Below are 19,659 nucleotides of genomic sequence, written 5' to 3'. Positions count from 1 at the left end.
GAGTTGCATGTCTTGACTTGAGACCGGACTTGGTACTTGCCTGTCTCAACTTGGGACTTGACTTCGGACTTGAGGGCAAAGACTTGAAACTTACTACTACCTTCCTCTGTTTATAAGTCTATCAGAAATTGGACTAGCACAAACAGCTAGAATATAAACAAACGCTGATTGGTTCAAAGCGGATGTTGTGTCCATAATTGATGCAAAATTTGTAACTATTCATTTTCCTATACAGCTGTACCCACTGGCCTCTTAGCGCCCTAGACTCCCACATATGCGCCACAAAAAAATAAAACTGCCGGGGCAAGTTCAATGTAAAGGATCCTTTGTTGCTGTGACGCAACAATTATTCTGCCAGTAGGTCGTTTAAAACAGATTAATATGGGTTGAGCCCTACAGTCAAAGGGAGTCATCATTGTAACTGGGTTAATGTGGCTCTAAGCATGATTTTCATCTTTGGAAGCAGAAAGTCAGGGGACCAAGTGACATCTTTTGGGTCTTAAATAAATTACTCTAGAAGCAGACTTATTTAATTTAACACGTCTTTTAATTGTACTTACTGTTAGGGAATTAAAAGGTAGACTAAGGCACAGTCAAGTTAAGTAATCAAGAGGTTCTTAATGTGCATTAAGGTGTTTAATAATTAGTATAAAGGTGTGGGTCTCTGAGTTTTTGGTTCACTTTTCAACATTGTGGGAAGAGTTTTTTTTCAAATGAAAAATCGTTATGCTTTACGGCAGTTTGTATCTATCAAATGATTTGTGTTTGTGAGACTTCTTCCAGCTGTCTGACAATATAGCCACAGCAACTTTGTTGGTTTTGAAATTTACTTCTTACTGACAAACAGTAGAGGGCCAAGTCAGAATGGAACTTAACCCATAGAAGGTGTATTTTACCTGCCAAAGAGAAGAGTCTGTACTCCCCTCCCCCAAAAACAATAACTGAAAGAGACTTTGTTGAAAGCCTGGAAGAGCGTCACAAAAGAACACTGCAATAGTTTGATGGGCAGTGGCTCACATGCTTGATGGAATTACTGCAGACAAAGTTTGCAAGCTATTAAGTCTCATGTACACGTTTACGCAACTAAAAATTCTGTTTTTCATAACATTACTATTAAAGCTATCTTATGTGTTGGGTGTCAGATCCAAATATAAATACAGCTGCAGTACTTGGATAAAAAAGATTAAATGCTCTAGACTATGATGAGATGAATGAAGAATATTGACTGCATGGAAATGAATAATGTTTGTTCATGCAGGATGCATGTGCAACAGTGTCCCAGTTCACTCTTGGAGGTAGTGAGAACGCTCCTCCCTGAGAGAAAACATTCCAGAAAAGAGAGAAAGTGCTCAAGGAAGTGGAAAGTCTCCCCCCCACCACCACCACCCCCAAGAAACACAGCACCACGGCCATCAGCCCATGCGTGCTTGGTGGCCCTTTCGTGCATGTAAGGAAGTTCTGAACCCCGAAAAGTGAAGATTTTCACACAGAAGCAATCAGAGGACAATGAAGCCGCTGTTCATCATGTTACTTTCCACGGCCTGGATGCTGTGTGGAGCTCAGTTCTACTACCAGGCCCTAATGGACTATCTGGAGAACAGATTGTTGGCTATTGAGGTAATCAAATTCATTTCCGATGGCTTATCCTTAGATGCATGCGGCATCATCACGCTTCCTTCCTCCATCTACAAGGTCATTGTATAATTACACAATAGCAATTAAATAAAATGGAAGCAATGTAAAATTATACAAATGTTTACACAGCCCAGCAAAAACAAGTGAAAACGGATAAGTGTGACAGGTCAGTAGCTGGCAATGTCAGCAAAGAAATAACACTACAGTAGACATGAACAACAAATATTTCTCCTCCTGAGTCTCATCCACAACCATCTTTTCAACAACAAACATTGCAGCTGAGGTAGCAGAGTGAAGTAATGACTAACCAGAGGCCTACTTCATTACATTTGCGTGCCTCGTGGAGATGTTCTTCCAGTGAAATCATTAAGTTCAATGTGCTGTTTTACCAGAAGTAATGCCTTTCTAGGAGACAGAATTTTTTTCATTTCCATTTGTTACAGCAGCAGCAGTAATATGTAATTGACAATCTTGGAACTGTTATCAGCATGAAGAAAAAAACCCCAACATATTTTGCTGAATCCTGGTCACTTGGGCCCTTCATCTTATCAGTGAATTGAGCCGATTTATTTACTGAATGTCATACTAGAACGTATGATATATATATATATATATATATATATATATATATATATATATATATATATAAAACCCTAGGGTGCCAGTATTCATGAACATTGCTGTTGCAGAGAGACAGAGGGACCAATGCTTTATTCATCCTGTGAGGGAAACTATCAGCAAAAACTTGAATGCATTTAAAAAAAAAAATCCCAAATACCCGAGTAAAAAGTCTCTCCATGTCACCGTTTTTTTTTTTTTTTCAGGACCACATGCACTTGTGCCGAGATCAATCTCGTCAATACCGCATGGCCCTTCATAATTTTTACAAAGAGTCCCAGAAGACTGTGGAGGGTCTGAAGGAGGCACACAGCACACTTTCCACAGACGTGGAAGCAGCAGCGCTCCAACTGGACCGGGTGGAGCGAGACATGGACTTAGTAGAAAGCCGGATGTCCCCACGGGCTTGTGGTAACCGAGCAGACCGGGTGGTGGAGCAAGGAGTGTGGAGCCAGGAGGAGAGCCGACTTGTGGAAGAGGAGGGATGGCAGGAGCTGCCCTCCGGAGTCTCTGGTGAGTTAAATCCTTTTGAAGACTCAAAAATGCCCTCATAGATGACAAATGCATGTATGTTAAGATTGGCAACTGCAGAAATATAAGGTTATATACATTAGGTTATTCTAAGAGTCGAACCAGGGGTGGGTAAATTATGGCCCACCCCATTCTTTTAGCTGGACCACCAAAATTTACATTATCAAGACTCCTGTAATTTTTGTTGCATTAATTCAGCTCATCTTTTACCCTCAAAAAAAGGTTAATGACTCAGTAAAGTGAATTCAGATACCGTGACAATACAGCTTGTGTGGATGCCACAATTTAAGCTAAAAAATAGCTCTCCTCCGTGATTTTAATTTCAAAGTGAACTATGTGTGAAGAATGTGCTCAAATCTTGATATGCGGAATATCACAGACCAAACCCGAAAAATTGGGTCCAAGACTTTCTGTTAATGTTACACTAACAAGAATAGTTATGGTTCGAAGCTGAACTTGGTTTCTTTTAGATGGTTACAGTAAATACATGCCCTTTATTTATACAAATATGATGTGATATTCTTGAACTGTGCCCTGTGGCTGACTGGCGACCAATTCAGAGTGTAGTTTGCCTTTTGGTCGATGTTGGCTGGGATAGGCTCCAGTACTCCCGTGACCAGGGTGAGTATAAGTGGCTTGGAAAACGGATGGATGGTTGTTTGGCATCTTTGGTGGCTCTGTGTTGACATCTTGTATTAAACAAAAGACATTACCTTCTGTAAGCTTCTACCAGGTAACCCGTGCTTTCAAGTGTTTTGCTGAACTCGGTTGCATTTAGACACTGGATGACATGAAACTCAGCTAATAAATCTTTGATTTGCCTGGAAGTGTTTTGATAACATGGACCAACGCACCTTTACACTAGCGAGCGTGGAGGTGACACAGTGGACTCTGTCGGTGGAGTCAGCTTCATGGAGCCTCTGATAGCATGTTACCTAGTGAGCTAACTGGTGTCAAGGGCAAAGATAGCACCGCGACAACTCGGTAGGATATGTGCCGGGTTAGGGTTTAGGTAGATACATTTTTGCAGCTCAAAGACGGAGGAATGCTTCGAGATAAGAAATATTTCAGACAGTAGAGGTATGTGACACACAACGGGTTTTAAAACATCCAGTGGCCATGGTTACAGCGTTTCAGAGCTGAGCCTCATCTTGTATTTCATTTTGTTTTCACTTTTTTTAACTCTTTACTTGGTGTTAAAGTTACAAGAGCGATTGATTTTCATTTCACAGGGACTTTAATTAAAATGTGTCTCGCGGCATGGTGGACATACAAAAGAGTGTTTTGAAAAGTCCCCTCTGACAGCTACTTCTGTATAACCAAGTTTTGTACCTGCTTTGTCCATACATATATGACAAAGTTCCCCCATCCCATTTCTTCTGATTGGTTGCCTCCGTGTAAAAGATCCACTTCTGAGAGCACACGTTTGTTATTTTGAGGTTGCTGGCTAGGTAGCAGAGAGAAGGCGGAGCTCTTTGCTAGTGACAAAGATAAACTCAAGAAATTTGAATGACACGGTGGTACAGCTGCAGCGTTGGCCTCATGGTTCAGAGGACCGGGGTTCAAATCCCGGACCCGCATGTGTGGTGATTGCATGTTCTCCCTGTGCTTGCGTGGATTTTCCTCCGGCACTCCAGTTTCCTCGTACATCCCAAAAACATGCAACATTACCCAGAGTATCCTCGTGAGTATAAGTGGCTCAGTAAATGGACGGATGGATGATGTCAGTCCTCTCTGCAGAAAAAAACATCTGGAAATCAGGAATGCGTGGATGACTTTTGACTCATATTTCACATTTACCGAGGCACCATAAAGAGAATATTGCACCCAAAATACCACACAAAGTTGATGTGGCAAGATATGAGACTTTTAAATTACACAATTTCAGTCTCCACTAATGAAATTTTGTAGATGAATGTGATTGTGAAATCTGCTCTATGATCGGTAACTACTTCAGAAAGTAGTCTGCCTTTTGCCCTGATGTAAGATGGGAATGGCTCCAGTTCCCCCACCATGAACAGAATAAGTGGTGTAGAAAATCGATGGATGCATACCATAATCCACATTACAAAAAAATAACATATTTATAAACAATGATTATGGAGTACGACTGCGTTCTGTCTCCATGTGCCCAGCGATTGGCTGGCATTCAATTCAGGGTGTACCCTGCCTTCTGCCCGATGACAGCTGGGATAGACTCCAGCACTCCCGTGACCCTCGTGAGAATAAGCGGTTCAGAAAATTGATGGATGGATGATTATGGGCAATGTTTAGATACTTTGTTTTAAATGGCGATAAAAGCACATGTTTTTGTCAGACAGAAAATTGTCTTTGATGCACGTATGCACTCATACGTATGTATGTGTTTGGGTCATCAATGCTAAAATGTATTTTAAGTCTGTTGTAGACTCCAAACTCTACTTACGTAAATAGCCTGCAATGAGTCACTTTCCAGTGATAATTTCTTTGGGGAATTACAATCTAAAATTTGAGTAATGGTGAACAGCAGTTGTCTTTATAACTCCAGATTCCAAAACTCAGCAGAGTTGTTTACAGGACTAATTAATGCAGTTAAAATTATTTGGATTTATTGAATCACATCAGTATTCATTTCGCTGGAACATGAAGTGAAATGTAAAATACATCTTATTTGGCTCTAAATGATGATGTTGGATCGTGAAAGTGCTTTGGGAGTATTTAGGCAAAATGAACAATTTGCTCAATGATTCTAGAAAGCCAATAACACACATAAAATACAGTGCAATTATGATGCCTGTGCAGTCATATACTTCAGAATGAGGCTTTGATGTTTTTCCCAGAAGCAAAGAGCAACACAGAGATAGATCATTAGAGACATTGTGTTTATTGTGAGGTGACCCAAAATGAACCTTGTAAGGAGATTTTGTTGGAGCGCTGGATGCTTATTTGCCCCCGGTCATGTCTGAGTATCCAGCCTCTTTTACCCCATGCCGCTTTTATGTTCCGTCCATACAACTCCATGTGCCTCACACAAGGCTTTGAATGGGACTTTGGTCTAAATTTGGTGATTCCATGATGGTACCCAGTAGGAATTATGGTTAAATTCCTAGGCAGAGATTGGTATTGTGTTGACAACCATTGTCAAACTAACAGTCAGATGTATAGTAACTTCAATTAATCAGTCAGAGTTGGGTTATGATCCTTATTTGTGAAGGATTTGCACTACATGGTTCACGTGATAAAATGTCTTTTTTCCCTCTCCTTAGTTGTTGCAGAGGACAGGACCCCAAAACAATGTTAAAAAAATACAGATTTATGTCCATACACTGTCAACTGGAAGTCTTTACTAAATTGGGGGTTTTCTAGAAGCTAGTCTTATCCCGGGCGAGGTGAGCCATGGAGACAAGCTGACTAAAGTCAAGCAGAAGCAGGCAGACGGTACAGGCAACTTTGGCCAGAAACAGAAACCAGATCCTATAAAAAAGGCACAGGGAAGGTCAGGTACAAACAAGGCAGGGACGAGAAGCAAGATTTCAGCCAATAAAGGAGGATAGGCTCCCAAAAAGCATCCATAAATAAGCAAATTCGCATATGATAAAGCATGAATATACTGGTGTTCACTGTACAATTTACCCTCACTAGGGTCATGGTCGTGTTGGAGACTTCGCCAGTTATCTTTGGGTATGAGGCAGGGAACACCCTGAACTGGTCGCCAACCAATTGACCCCTCCGTACAGGGCACTTAACCATGCCTCCTGAAGTGACGTCACGCCACGTGCGCTGACGTAAGACAAACAGTAAAAATGGCTAATACAATACAATACATTCTGAACTGAGACAGACTCCATGCTTCTGATTTCATTCAAATCAACGATATATTATAGATTCTAAATACAATACATTCTTAACTGAGAGAGACGCCATGCTTCTGATTTCATTCAATCATTCACACGTAGCAATGTTATGCTAGCGGAGAACGTCTCATTCATTTATACGAGACGTGTGTTAAAAACCAAATTTAGGGCATATCTTCGTGCAAACACAGTCTGGTTAAGCTTCGGCCGCGAGCCAGCAAGAAACCGACACGTTTGTGCAGTCCGATCATTGCTAAATATCGCTCAACAAAGAATAAGTGTGTCAATCGTTCACACGTAGCGGTGTTATGCTAGCGGAGAACGTCTCATTCATTTATACAAGACGTGTATTAAAAATCTAATTTAGGGCATATCTTCGTGCAAACACAGTCTGGTTAAGCTGCGGCCGTGAGCCAGCAAGAAATCAATACGTTTGTGCAGTCCGATCATCGCTAAATATCGCTCAACAAAGAACAAGTGTGTCAATCGTTCACACGCAGCAGTGTTATGCTAGCGAAGAACTTCGAATTCATTTATACGAGACATGTATTGAAAATCAAATATAGGGCATACCTTCGTGCAAACATATGTGTTCCGGTTGATATTAGATGGATTTAGTTGATGATGCAGTCTTCCACAAAGTTTGATCCATCGAAGGCATTTTTCGTACTGGGTCTTCGGTTTTGGGAAGGGTACGAATCGAACTCCACCAACTAGCCTTTCAGGATACCTGTCGTCACTATTACAAAGTCCGTGACTACACCTCTTAACCATATTTTTTGTTAAATAACCCAAATACGCGATAAAACGCTAACTAAACCTATACTGCACCATCCAATGTTGTCTGAGAAAATGGCGGGAGCAAAAACGGGCTTTGGTTTATGCAGATCTCTGGCCTCTGATTGGTCAGTGACGCGGATTGCGCAATATCCACACAGGGGTCAATTGCAGGGCACATATGAACCAACAACCATTCTCATTCATATTAATACACTGTACCTGTGGAGAAAATTTAGAGTCTTGAATCAACCTCCCTTGTATGGTTTTGGGATGTAAGAGGAAACCGGCGTACCCAGAGAAAAACCCATGCAGTCATGGGGAGAACATCCAAATTCCACACGAGGGGGCCGGTATTTTAACCCCACGTCTCAGAACTGCGAGGCGTATGTATCTCCAACATACCGTGCATTGAAACCAACTTTTTGGTTTTTGTGTCTACACAGACTGCGTGGAAATAATTTCTGCCATCCGATCTGTGAAGATCCTGAAGCGAGTGGGCTGTTCTAAGGGCGTGTGGCTCCGAGACCCCCGGTCATCCAAGGTCTACATCTTTAACGGGACAGCAGGGGACACCATCTACCAGTTCGACTCCGTCTTGGAGTTTGGACATTCTCCAGAAGTTGCACTCGGTCGGCCGATCAGGCTGCCTTTGGACTGGAGGGGGAGCGGCATCGCTGTTTACAACGGTTATCTGTATTACATCCAGGAGGGGGAAGACGTGCATGTGGTGAGATATGACCTCCTTGGGGATGAGCTGATGGACGTAGCCATCCTCCCTGTGGAGAGCCAAGCTGCTGTTTACAGCCTCAACCCCGAAACGGTGGCAGACCTCGCAGTTGATGACCAAGGCCTCTGGCTTCTTTATGCCAGCAGTGAGACCGAACCCAACATCAACCTGGCAAAAATGGATCCCGTCTCGCTCGATATTGAACAAATATGGGACACCCGCTGCCCAAGGGAGAACTCAGAGTCGGCCTTCGTTGTCTGTGGCATTGTCTATGTTGTTTACAACACTCAGATGGCCAGTCGCTCCCGGGTGCAGTGTATATTTGATGTCAATGACAAGGTGCTGAGTGAGGAGGCCCCCCTCTTCTACTTCCCCCGACGGTATGGAGCACATGCCAGTCTAAAGTACAACTCTGACGAGAAACAACTCTACAGTTGGGACGATGGTTACCAAATCCTATACAGACTGACTACCAAAAGGAAATTACAGGTTTCACAACCTAAGCATGGTTAATTCCGTCATTTACACACCCTCAAACCAGACACACAACCGAGGTGGAGCTTCTCTGTATTGTGGGAGTTCCCTGTCAAAAATGCACTGCAGATCCCGAAGAAGGCAAATCACCGAATTTTACACTTTGATTCACTTAAGTGCCCGCGGAGGAGTCAGTCGGCTAACTCGGGCTGAAAGCCCATAATGTTCACCTGCGCTCATCGACATTTGCCAACTGCCCAACGGCCGTAATGTGTCCCCACCACATTACGTTGATGGCCGAATATCGACATATGAACCCTTTAATTGGCAGAAAAATATCGTTGCCAGTTGATAGCTTTTTCTCTTCAAAGTCTGTGTGCTGCAGGTGGTCGAGAGTATTTTTTGAAAGCGCAGGGAAACCACTACATAATACGAAAAGTTGTATTTGTAATTGGACAATAATCATTTGAATATTGGATCTTTTTTTAAAAAAATTGTGTTTGTATTCGACCTTAAATACTGACGACTTGCCTGGTCTGTGCCGCAAGAAAGGTCGGGAACTGCTGGTCTATGTATACAGCACACATCCGCTTTTTTGCTGATGATTGATTCCAACATGTGTTCAGTCATAAGAAAATTATTCTGATTACATTCATTTCATTTCATTTTATTTCCCCTTCAAATTGCAGTGTGTTCTTCAAAGCAGTGCACAGTCACAGATCACTGAGATGTCACAAATCAATCATCACCACGCCTTGATTATTATTATCACTTTTCAAGTGGAATTATTCTCAACCCTGTATCCAAATGCATTTGACAAAATGACATCCTAATTATAACAGACTTTCATTATCCAGTGACTATGAGCCTGTGTAATGAAATCATGGCACTACTAGACGCTCTCTCTCTCTCTCTCTCTCTCTCTCTCTCTCTCTCTCTCTCTATATATATATATATATATATATATATATAATGAAATGATGAAACAACTGGTGAAGCACTTCATTTTAAGTCCTGTTCCTTTTATTCAACCTGTTTAAACATGAGGGGACTCAGAATTACAGCCAAGTCTTACACGTATAAATCACTAAGAATGCTTACATCTTTTGTCGTGAAGAACATGGCTATTTCTGGTCATTTTTGAGTGTTCTTGTAGTTAGAGATTCTTCCAATGAACAAGAACAAACAATGCTGCTTGAAAATTTGTGAACCCTCCTGATGTGGTCACTCTTTTTGCAAAAAACAAACAAAAAAAAAAGCCCCTCCAAAAACTAACCCTGTTAACGATACGTCCAAATCACTGTTTGTATACTCTTTATTTTTTTTCCCTAATAATATACAATAAATGATTAATAGCGACTCACGCATATTTTACAGTTCCTCTGGCCGTGCCTCTTCGTTCTGGCACGGCTCTGCTGTCATTTTCCGGTTTCTTTTTGCATGTGAATATCATAGTTTTGGGTCATTGATGATGCTCTTTTTTCTTCTGTATGAAAATATTCTTAGAAACAGACATGGCCACATTCAATTATGCTTGAGAACTCCAATGAACGAAACATCCAAGGGTCCTATTCCTGTGCTGCTCACTGAAGTTCATTTGTCATTTTCAATATGGTTGTCAAGCTTTGTCAAGTGTTACAGCATCCTCGTCATGCACTCGTGTCCTCTTCTTCCTCTTCTCCCTCATCCTCCTTGCTGGCCTCGTCATCTCTGCCAGGTCTTCATCAGTCAGCGAGTGTGAGGGCATTAATGTCGTCAGGAGTCATATCATTAAAGCCATCTCCCCCAAGCTGTTTAGCCAGATTCACAGATGAATCTACCCGCAGAGTGATGCAACACATCAGGAGAGCATCCAATAGAGTTGTGCACCTCTTCTGGGCACATTTTTTTCTTCTTCAAGCAGATGTTTAAAGATTTAGTTGCAGTGTGTAGCGCATATTGAAGGCCTTGAAAGCACGGATCATGCCCTGGTCCATGGGCTATATCGCTGATATAGTGTTTGGTGGCAGAAATTCAATTTGCACACCATCAGATGACAAATCATCAGAGTGGCCTCTGCCGTTGTCTACGAGTAACAGCGCTTTAAAGTCTTGTCATTTTCTTGTCAAATAACGCTTGACCTCCAGGATGAAACAGTCTTTGAACCAATCCATAGTAATCAATTTTGTCAAGCATTCTGCCTTCTGCATCCAGTAAACGGGCAAGGCATTCTTATTTTTCTTTTTTAGCGCTCTTGCATTTTTTTTGACCTACAAATAAACCCAAATTTCATCATAAACCCTGCAGCATTTCCTCACATAACCAGAGTCCCACAACCTTTTTGGGACTTAAATACAGTACTGCGCTTTTGGCTTTGTCCTGCATTATAAAGGTGCAAGAGGGCATTCGTTTCCAAAATAAGCCCATCTCATCCATATTAAAAACTTCTTCAGATATAGAGCCCACCCCCACCCCCACCCCATGGTGATGACTTTAAATTTGTTCACGTACACCTCCCCCCAGCGGTATCCGCAGAGGCGGCCTCACCACGCAGAGAAACACTTTCAAGTTCAAACTGTTTCTGACATTTGTCAAACCAGCCCTTGCTGGCATGAACTAGGCTTGGTGCTGCATTTAAAGCACTTTTTTTTAATATGTTCCGTTATTATTTGTAATTTTTTTTAATCATGTAAGGGAGATTGCGTTACCTTGTCTATGAAACCCGCTATACAAATAAATTTTATTTGCTATATGATACAGCTGTTACAAGGCCATTTTTAAACATTACTGTGGAGGAGCTACAAAACATCTGCAAAAGAAACAGGGGTGGCTGTCCCATTTTAGCTCCTCCACGGAGATTCTTCGACGCTCGTTCCTCAGTGTTCTCTCTTTGATGCAGATTTAGAAGAATTTGAGATGCTCCTAAATTTGTGGGCATGAGAAATTGTTCTTGGTCACAGTCAGAGCATCCACATGTGGTCTATCTACACGTGGAGTGTCATGCGACCAAACTGGAAAACAGATCAGCTGGTTTCAGGTTTATGCTATGCTGACAAGAACGGCTACCGTTTGATGATTTTAAGCAAAACTTGTTTAAATGTGATTTTTCTATGGCTGGTGTGTTTGAACAAAAGTTAAATCATTAATATTCTATTTACACTAAAATGATCTGATATAATGGCGACACCGGGACTTGGCTGGAGAGCGTTGGCCTCACCGTTCTGAGATCACAGGTTCAATCCCGGCCCCGCCTGTGTATAGTGGGTTTCTCTCCTTTTGTGAGCACTTCTGAAAATGCTGTGCTTTGAGGGCTCCAGAGCTTGAACACATCCCCATAAAACAAAATGAATAGATAAATAATAAAGGCGCCACGGTGTATCACCTGGAAAGCGTTCTGCAGTCCCGGGTTTGATCCCGGCCCTCGTGCCTGCGTGGGTTTTCTCCGGGCACTTTGGTCTCCTCCCACATCCCAAAAACATGCAACATTAATTGGACACGAAATTGCTCCTAGGTGTGATTGTGAGTGCGACTGTTTGTCTCTAAGGACCCTCCATTTGACTGGCAACCAGTTCAGGGTGTACCCCACTTCCTGCCCGTTGACAACTGGGATTGGCCCGTAAAGATAAGCGGATAAGAAAATGGATGGATGGATGGATGGATGGATGAATAACTCGATATATGTAAACACCAATTAAACATTTTTTTCTTTTTGGTGGGTCTATGGTGACATCTTGTGTTCTACAAAAGACATTCAAGTTCCTTACAGTTAATTTATCACAATCTCCTTTGCTATTCACAAGAACTGGGAGGAAGTGCTTTGACCTGTGGAACCAGGTTGCATATATACCAGGGGTCAGGAACCTTTTCCACTGAGAGAGCCATAAATGCCAAATATTTTAAAACTTAATTTCAAAAGAGCCATGCAATACTTAAAAAACTAAATACATGTGTATTTGCGCATTTACGTAGACCTAACAATATTAGAATACAATAAAGTCTCTGAATTCTTTTAAATAACGTTATGATGTTGATAACCAATCATGACAAAAGCACTTCCTACCATTAATGTGACTTCAGGTGCTTCCTGGTTTTGCTAATGGCTTGATTGTCTGTTTTGTACATTGTCAGATTAAGCTTCACGCAGGTGTTGAGATTTCCATCTGTTAATCGTGAATGTAATTCAATTTGATTTTCCATCATGTGGGTAGGATGATGAACAGTTCTAGCCCACAAAGGCATGTCTTTCATTTGTTTATCTTGTCTTTATGCAAAATTGACAAAATGTTGATTGGCAATGTTGAGTATGAATGCTTTGGCATACTCCCCATCTGTGGAATTTAAACACACAGCAGAACCCTCCATCTCCACAAAGGCTGTCCAGTCTTGTTGAAAACTTTGGGACTCCTCATATATATATATTTTTTTTAGCGACCTTTGTCAAAAGTGTTTCCATAATTAGTTGTTCTAACACAATCAACGTTAGACCCTTGTGCACCTCTGGACATCGACTACCACGCAAAAACTACGGCAACCCACTAGGCCAAACTGTCTCTACGTCATTTGCGTTGCCTCCCACACCGAACGACGGAAACCGCACTCGGACAAACCTTCTCTGTACGACAGAAATCACATGTACAGTATGTCATTATGTGGGCTCCACGAGCCATATGGAACCACCAAAAGACCCAGGTATGGCTCGCGAGCCATAGGTTCCCGAGCCCTGATATATAGTATGGCTTGGATGTCCATCATACTCCTACAAACATGCTGGCCCCTGTGCGTTTGGATGGGTTAATCAGACTATTGGTATTAATACAGTTAAATTCCAAGAACATCTACTGTGTACTACTTCACCTGAATAGCGTATATCCATCCATTTACTGAGAAGTTTATCCTCACAAGGGTCGCCTATCCCAGCTATCATCAGACAGGAGGCGGGCTACATCCTGAACTGATTGCCAGTCAATGGCAGCCCACATAGACACAAACAACCAGTCCCACTCACAATCACACCCAGGGGCAATTTAGAGTCTCCAATGAATGCATGTTTTTGGGATGTGGGAGGAAAGCAGAGTGCCCGGAGAAAACCCACGCAGGCATGGAGAGAACATGCAAACTCCACACAGGCTGGGCAGGAATTGAACCCCAGACCTAAGAACTGTGAGGTCAGTGCCCTAACCAGACACACCCCTGTGCTGCCCTAATAACAATTATTGATGCCGTAATTTATCCTCATAATTATAGAGTAATTGTTATGTTGTGAAATAAAACAATATGCATTTCATCCCATTACATAATATACAGTACTGTAATAAGTGTCCCAAGGTAAATGTCTTGAGAAAATTAAAAAATTATGGAAATTCCAATTATTCATTTAAGATAGTGACAGCTTGAACGTTGGAGTTGAATGTTTGCCAACGGTTTGGGCCCAGCTTAAGGATGGCACATCTTTTTATGTGGCCCGCTAAAGTAAAATGTGTCTATTAGGGAATGTAAATAGGGGCATCGAACCCGGGAAAAAAAAAGGGTACAAGTGTCCCAGGACTCTGAGCATTTCGGTGGCCCTTGACCATCTCCTCCATGTCTAAGAACATTTCTGAGTTTTTGTAAAAAGCATTTTCATCTAATTGCAACACGTAATGGATATCACCAAATAGAGGACCCATACCTCAGGGGTTCGAATTTTGGTTTGGTAAACGAGGGGTTGTGAGTTTGTATCTCACAGGGGCCTTTACTCTCCAAGAGGGGTTGCGACAGGAATGGCATCTGGCATAAAAACCGTGCCAAACAAATATGAGCGTTCATCTGATATGTCACGATGTGCTGACCCCTAACGGGACAAGCCAAAAGAAACATTTTAATGGATATCACCAAGTAGACAAATATACTGTAAGTGCTTGTACTTGTTCTCGTGTTGTACTGGTATACTTAAATCCCTAGATGTTTGGCAGTTATTATATCTGTTGCTATTTTTTTTCCCCTACTGGGGCAGTTCCAGTATAAAAAAAGACATACAGATCCACCATAGTGTATGACTAAGCAAAGAACAGAACTCAGAAGATAAAATGCAAAAAAAAAATAATTTTAATCAAAGGCCAATAAAAGCGACTGAGATCAAAGTTGGAGACCTCAATGATATGGCGAGGGGTGACATCAAAGCACAAACAACGAGAGCCAATTCAACACAAAGACCCCACTGGACTGGCTTCACCTTGTCGACACACCAAACAGGGAGTAAATGTCTAAAACAGATCTGTGCGGAAACATCTGCACTGATCCCGAAGCCCTCAAGCCAGTCGAGAGAAACTGCAATGTATGATGTGAACACAGTGAGGCCAGTAGAACTGTGAAATCCATCATGGCAGAAGCTTTGTTTCAACATTGAACACAATCTTTTTTTTTTTTTTTTCCTAGTGCCATTTTTGTGGCAGGACTCCTGGAACAGTCAACCCTGTTGACATGTTTTTATTAAAATATCTGATTGGCTGACAGCCTTTCCTTTGATTTTGTTTATTTAAAAGATGCAATCAGGTCACCCCCCCTCCCCCATGCCTGTAGTAATTCTTTTGGCCATTTGCAGGCAGTAAAGACAAATCTTAAAAGCCACCAGAGATAGAATTTGATGCGCCACCAGTGGATTTGAAATACTAAATTGTTGTCCAATTAGTTTCCGTTACAATTTTGACAGCAACTTAGCATTTGTTTGAATTAATTAATTTGATTTTAGTTCAGGTCATTTGATTGAACTACGGACACATTTTTTTTAAACTGAACATTGCCTTATCAGGGAAAGATCTGAATCACAACTGGATGAGGCCACATTTTGCCATTGTCCTGTTCCAAATTAGTTTTTTATTCGCCCATTACGATCTATCAAAGTCTAATTTTTCCTCTTTTTGTTCACTTGGGAACTGCATAATCACATTTTAAATCCCAGCTAATTGGCTCTCATTGACTTCCGCTGGATATGTCTGATCACCTTCCAATTTGAGTACCAGCATTTTTCTAAACAGTTTCTACAGTACAGTTTAAACACTTCACCATATGGAAAGAAACCACTTGTTAACATCACAGTAACAAAACTAACAGTATAAAATGACATGGCATTAAAAAGAAAAATGTTTTATAAACTGAAAACAGTGGTCATAACTCATTAGAACTCATGCTTTCTTGTTCTTGCTCTATTTTCAGAATAAGAAGAATCCTGTGAAGACTTTCATGTTCATTGCTAGTATCCGTCGCTGTCCAAAGATGTCGTATGTACAGTGAAGAAAATAAGTATTTGATCACCCTGCTATATTGCAAGTTCTCCCACTTAGAAATCATGGAGGGGTCTAAAATTTTCATGGTAGGTGCATGTCCACTGTGAGAGAGACCATCTAAAAAGAAAAATCCAGAAATCACAATGTATGATTTTTTTAATGATTTATTTTTGTGATGCAGCTGCAAATAAGTACTTCAACACCTGAGAAAACCAATGTTAATATTTGGTACAGTAGCTTTTGTTTGCAATTACAGAGGTCAAATGTTTCCTGTAGTTGTTTACCAAGTTTGCACACACTGCAGGAGGGATTTTGCCCCACTCCTCCACACAGATCTTCTCTAGATCAGACAGGTTTCTGGGCCGTCGCTGAGAAACATGGAGTTGCAGCTCCCTCCAAAGACTTTCTATTGGGATTAGGTCTGGAGACTGGCTAGGCCACGCCAGAACCTTGATATGCTTCTTACGGAGCCAATCCTTGGTTTTCCTGGCTGTGTGTTTCGGGTCATTGTCATGTTGAAAGACTCAGCCACGACCCATCTTCAATCCTCTGACGGAGGGAAAGAGCATGAAAATCTCACAATACATGGCCGTGGTCATCCTCTCTTTACCCCCCCCCCTCCATCCTTCATAGTAGGGATGGTGTTCTTGGGATGGAACTCATCATTCGTGTTCCTCCAAACATGGTTTGTGGAATTATGACCAAAAAGTTCAATTATTGTCTCATCTGATCACAAAACTTTCTCCCATGACTCCTCTGCATCATCCAAATGGTCATTGGCAAACTTAAGACGGGCCTTGACATGTGCTCATTCAAGCAGGGGAACCTTCCGTGCCATGCATGATTTCAAACCATGACGTATTAGTATATTACCAACAGTCACCTTGGAAATGGTGGTCACAGCTCTTTCAGGTAATTGACTAAGTCCTGTCGTGTAGTCCTAATTCCTCACCTTTTTAAGGGATCATTGAGACCCCACGAGGTGATATCTTGCATGGGGCTCCACTCCAATTGAGATTGACCATTATGTTTAGCTTCCATTTTCTAATGATTGCTCCAACAGTGGACCTTTTCCCACCAAGCTGCTTGGCAATTTCTCCGTAGCCCTTTCCAGCCATGTGGAATTGTACAATTTTGTCTCTGGTGTCTTTGGACAGCTCTTTGGTCTTGGCCGTGACACAAGTTTGAGTCTTACTGATTGTATGGGGTGGACAGGTGTCTTCATGCAGCTAGCGACCTCACACAGGTGCATCTGATTCAGGATAATACATGGAGTGGAGGTGGACTTTTAAAGGTGGACTAACAGGTCTTTGGGGTCAGAATTCTAGCTGACAGACAGGTGTTCAAATACTTATTTGCAGCTGTATCACACAAATAAATCGTTTAAAAAATCATACATTGTGATTTCTGGATTTTTCTTTTTAGATTATCGCACTCACAGTGGACAAGCACCTACAATGAAAATTTCAGACCCCTCCATGATTTCTAAGTGGGAGAACTTGCAATTAGCACGATGTTCAAATACTCACCTTCTTCACTGTATGTAGTAATACACGATGATTTTTTTTCCCCTTTGGGTTTTAATGTCATTTGAAATGCGAAAAAACAAATTGTTTTTCAGATAAAAACAAACTTTAACTTTTTTTTTTTTTTATTGTGAGTGCTGTAATTACACTGCCTCCTGTTGGTTTTTCATAACGCACATTTACATTTAGTAATGCAACAACTACACCGTTTTTTCACTCACACAGCCTAAAAGGAGATTTGTTCTTGGTACAAAATATTTACTTGTTCATCTACAAAACAAACCAAAGTACAGATTTCTCATCACAACGAAACACTTTTCGTCATTAAAATTCACCTTTTTTGTTTGAAAGACAGCAGGTCCAGCAAATTGAATAAGGGGAGCCAACAAAACCACAACGGCATCTGGGTGACAAAATATAACATTTTACATAAGAGAACAAACGCAAACTTTCATGACGTGTAAAAATCGAGGAAGAGTTTTTTTTCTTTTTTCTCTCATTATCACCACGTGCTAGACTACATGTAGCTTCACATTTTGTCTGGTTGAAAAGAATGCAAACAATCACAAAATAGATGTAAGCAAATATATGCACAAAATTATACATACAGATCCTCCACAACGACAAGAGACCAAGGAGGCAATGCGAACATCAATCAGAAACTATGAGAAATTGTGCGATCGTGGACATGTGTGCTTATTAACTAAACTGCAGATGGATGGGGCACTTTTACATTGGGTTGGATGCTGTACTTTTATTTGTGTAAATGTATTTTTTAATTCACGTTTTATATTCATACAATATGGAAGTTTATTTATTAACTAAACCGAGATAAAATGAATTATGGAGAAGTGCAGCGAAACATCAAGAAATGACGCAGACTTGGCAGAAGCATCAACACGGATGCACACGACACCACGGGGAGCGATTCCCTAGCTGAGTCAACTGGAACACAAATCACTGTTGCCTCCACTTAGCATAATGCATTAAAAATTACGTTTCATCTCACATTGTTTGTTTTTTCTGTTTTGTTTTTTTTGGGGGTCTGAAAAGGTTGGCCTCTCTTTGAGGGTTTTTATTGGTCTTAAGTAGATAATGCAACCGGTGACTAATTGGGTCAGAGCAATCAAGAACTTTTTTACCGTATGTTAATAGCTTTTGTTTATATTTGCTTGCTCTTGAGGTCTAATTAAATCAATATTTCAGTCCTCATCCTTTTCTGCTCATTCATGATTTAGCCAGAAGTCTGAAAATTTAGCATCACAATAGGTGGATGCAACTGACAACTCAATTTTAACACCTTAAAGAAGCTAGGGCTTGATTTTAGTTTTGATGCAAATGACAACAGCACCAGGACATTATAAAAGGCGACACGTGCCTCCTCAGACATCTCCCTTCCCTCCGAGACTTCCGTAGTTTAACGGTGTGCGCACATCCCCTAACAGGGAAGAGGGGCATTAAAAAAACCCCTCTCTGCAGATCGAGCGCCATAACCTCCAAAAATACGACCTGATCTGACGTGCTTCTAACTCCTCTTGGACCACACTGGCGGAAAGTGGGGTGTGGCAGTCAACTGGGAGAGTGGGATAGAGGGGTGTGTGTGTGTATGTGTGTGTGTGTGTGTGTGTGTGTCAGTCTGGGGGGTTGGCAGGAGCACGGAGCGACAGCAGGGTTTCTCCTCGATAATCACACAGACAGGAAATGGATCTGCAGGAGGCAGGAAGAACCTCCTACTGCCCCCTGCTCATCTGGGTTGAAAGGAGGTTGCAGAGGTCTCAGGTGGCGTTGCTCAGGGTGTCGCCGGGGGGCGGGGGGAAGGACAGGAGCCCTGACTGTCAAAACTGGCGGCCCTTGCTTTCCACTGCGACACAAACACATGCACACATGCAAAGAGAGATTCTTGTTTCATTTTAACCATGACATTAAAAAACAATTGTGTCCACACAGAGATTCGTGGTACTCAGTAAACTAAATTCATGTATCGATTATGTTGGACTCATAGCGAAAATATTAAATCTCACACCCCTGTTTAAATGTCAGGTTTTTCTCCTTTCATGAGGATACAGAAACATCATGAAAAAGAAAAATCCACCCAAAAACTGACGTGTAAAAATTTGTTGTTGTTAGGAAGTGTGAAAGTTCATGTCTGCACTGGTTGGGTGTGTCCACAGCAGACATTTATTTTTCAAAGTCAACACCTGGTAAAAATAAAGATGGAATTTGATGAAAGCAATGAAAATATTGAAAATGTTGGCTGTAAATGAAACAAAATCACTCTCAACAGTCACTAGTTT

General features: G+C 41.4%; 2 protein-coding genes across 3 annotated transcripts in view; one reads left to right on the top strand and one right to left on the bottom strand.

Moving 5' to 3' along the window:
- Positions 1-1,372: 1,372 nt before the first annotated feature.
- LOC133494906 (olfactomedin-like protein 3B) lies at positions 1,373-11,332 on the top strand. Its single transcript, XM_061809189.1, has 3 exons — positions 1,373-1,617; positions 2,460-2,766; positions 7,841-11,332. The coding sequence occupies exons 1-3, from the start codon at positions 1,507-1,509 to the stop codon at positions 8,635-8,637; spliced, it is 1,215 nt and encodes a 404-aa protein (XP_061665173.1). The 5' UTR covers positions 1,373-1,506; the 3' UTR covers positions 8,638-11,332.
- Positions 11,333-17,327: 5,995 nt separating this feature from the next.
- syt6a (synaptotagmin VIa) overlaps positions 17,328-19,659 on the bottom strand; it is a 109,048-nt gene continuing 106,716 nt past the window's right edge. For both annotated transcript variants that reach the window (XM_061840457.1, XM_061840467.1), the window contains one exon: positions 17,328-19,226. In XM_061840457.1, coding sequence (XP_061696441.1) covers positions 19,155-19,226 — 72 coding nt within the window. In that variant the 3' untranslated portion in view covers positions 17,328-19,154. The remainder of the gene's footprint in view (positions 19,227-19,659) is intronic.

This window comes from Syngnathoides biaculeatus, chromosome 2 (genome assembly GCF_019802595.1).
Source record: "Syngnathoides biaculeatus isolate LvHL_M chromosome 2, ASM1980259v1, whole genome shotgun sequence".
Taxonomy (NCBI): domain Eukaryota; kingdom Metazoa; phylum Chordata; class Actinopteri; order Syngnathiformes; family Syngnathidae; genus Syngnathoides; species Syngnathoides biaculeatus.
The sequence above is the reverse complement of the archived record's forward strand: the minus strand, read 5'-3'. Positions and strand labels throughout refer to the sequence as shown.

Bases quoted from the DNA above. Each gene is read 5' to 3' on its own strand.
- LOC133494906 (XM_061809189.1), top strand. From the start codon at position 1,507: ATGAAGCCGCTGTTCATCATGTTACTTTCCACGGCCTGGATGCTGTGT. The intron at 1,618-2,459 runs GTAATCAAATTC...TTTTTTTTTCAG, and splicing joins ACAGATTGTTGGCTATTGAG to GACCACATGCACTTGTGCCG. The intron at 2,767-7,840 runs GTGAGTTAAATC...GTGTCTACACAG, and splicing joins GCTGCCCTCCGGAGTCTCTG to ACTGCGTGGAAATAATTTCT.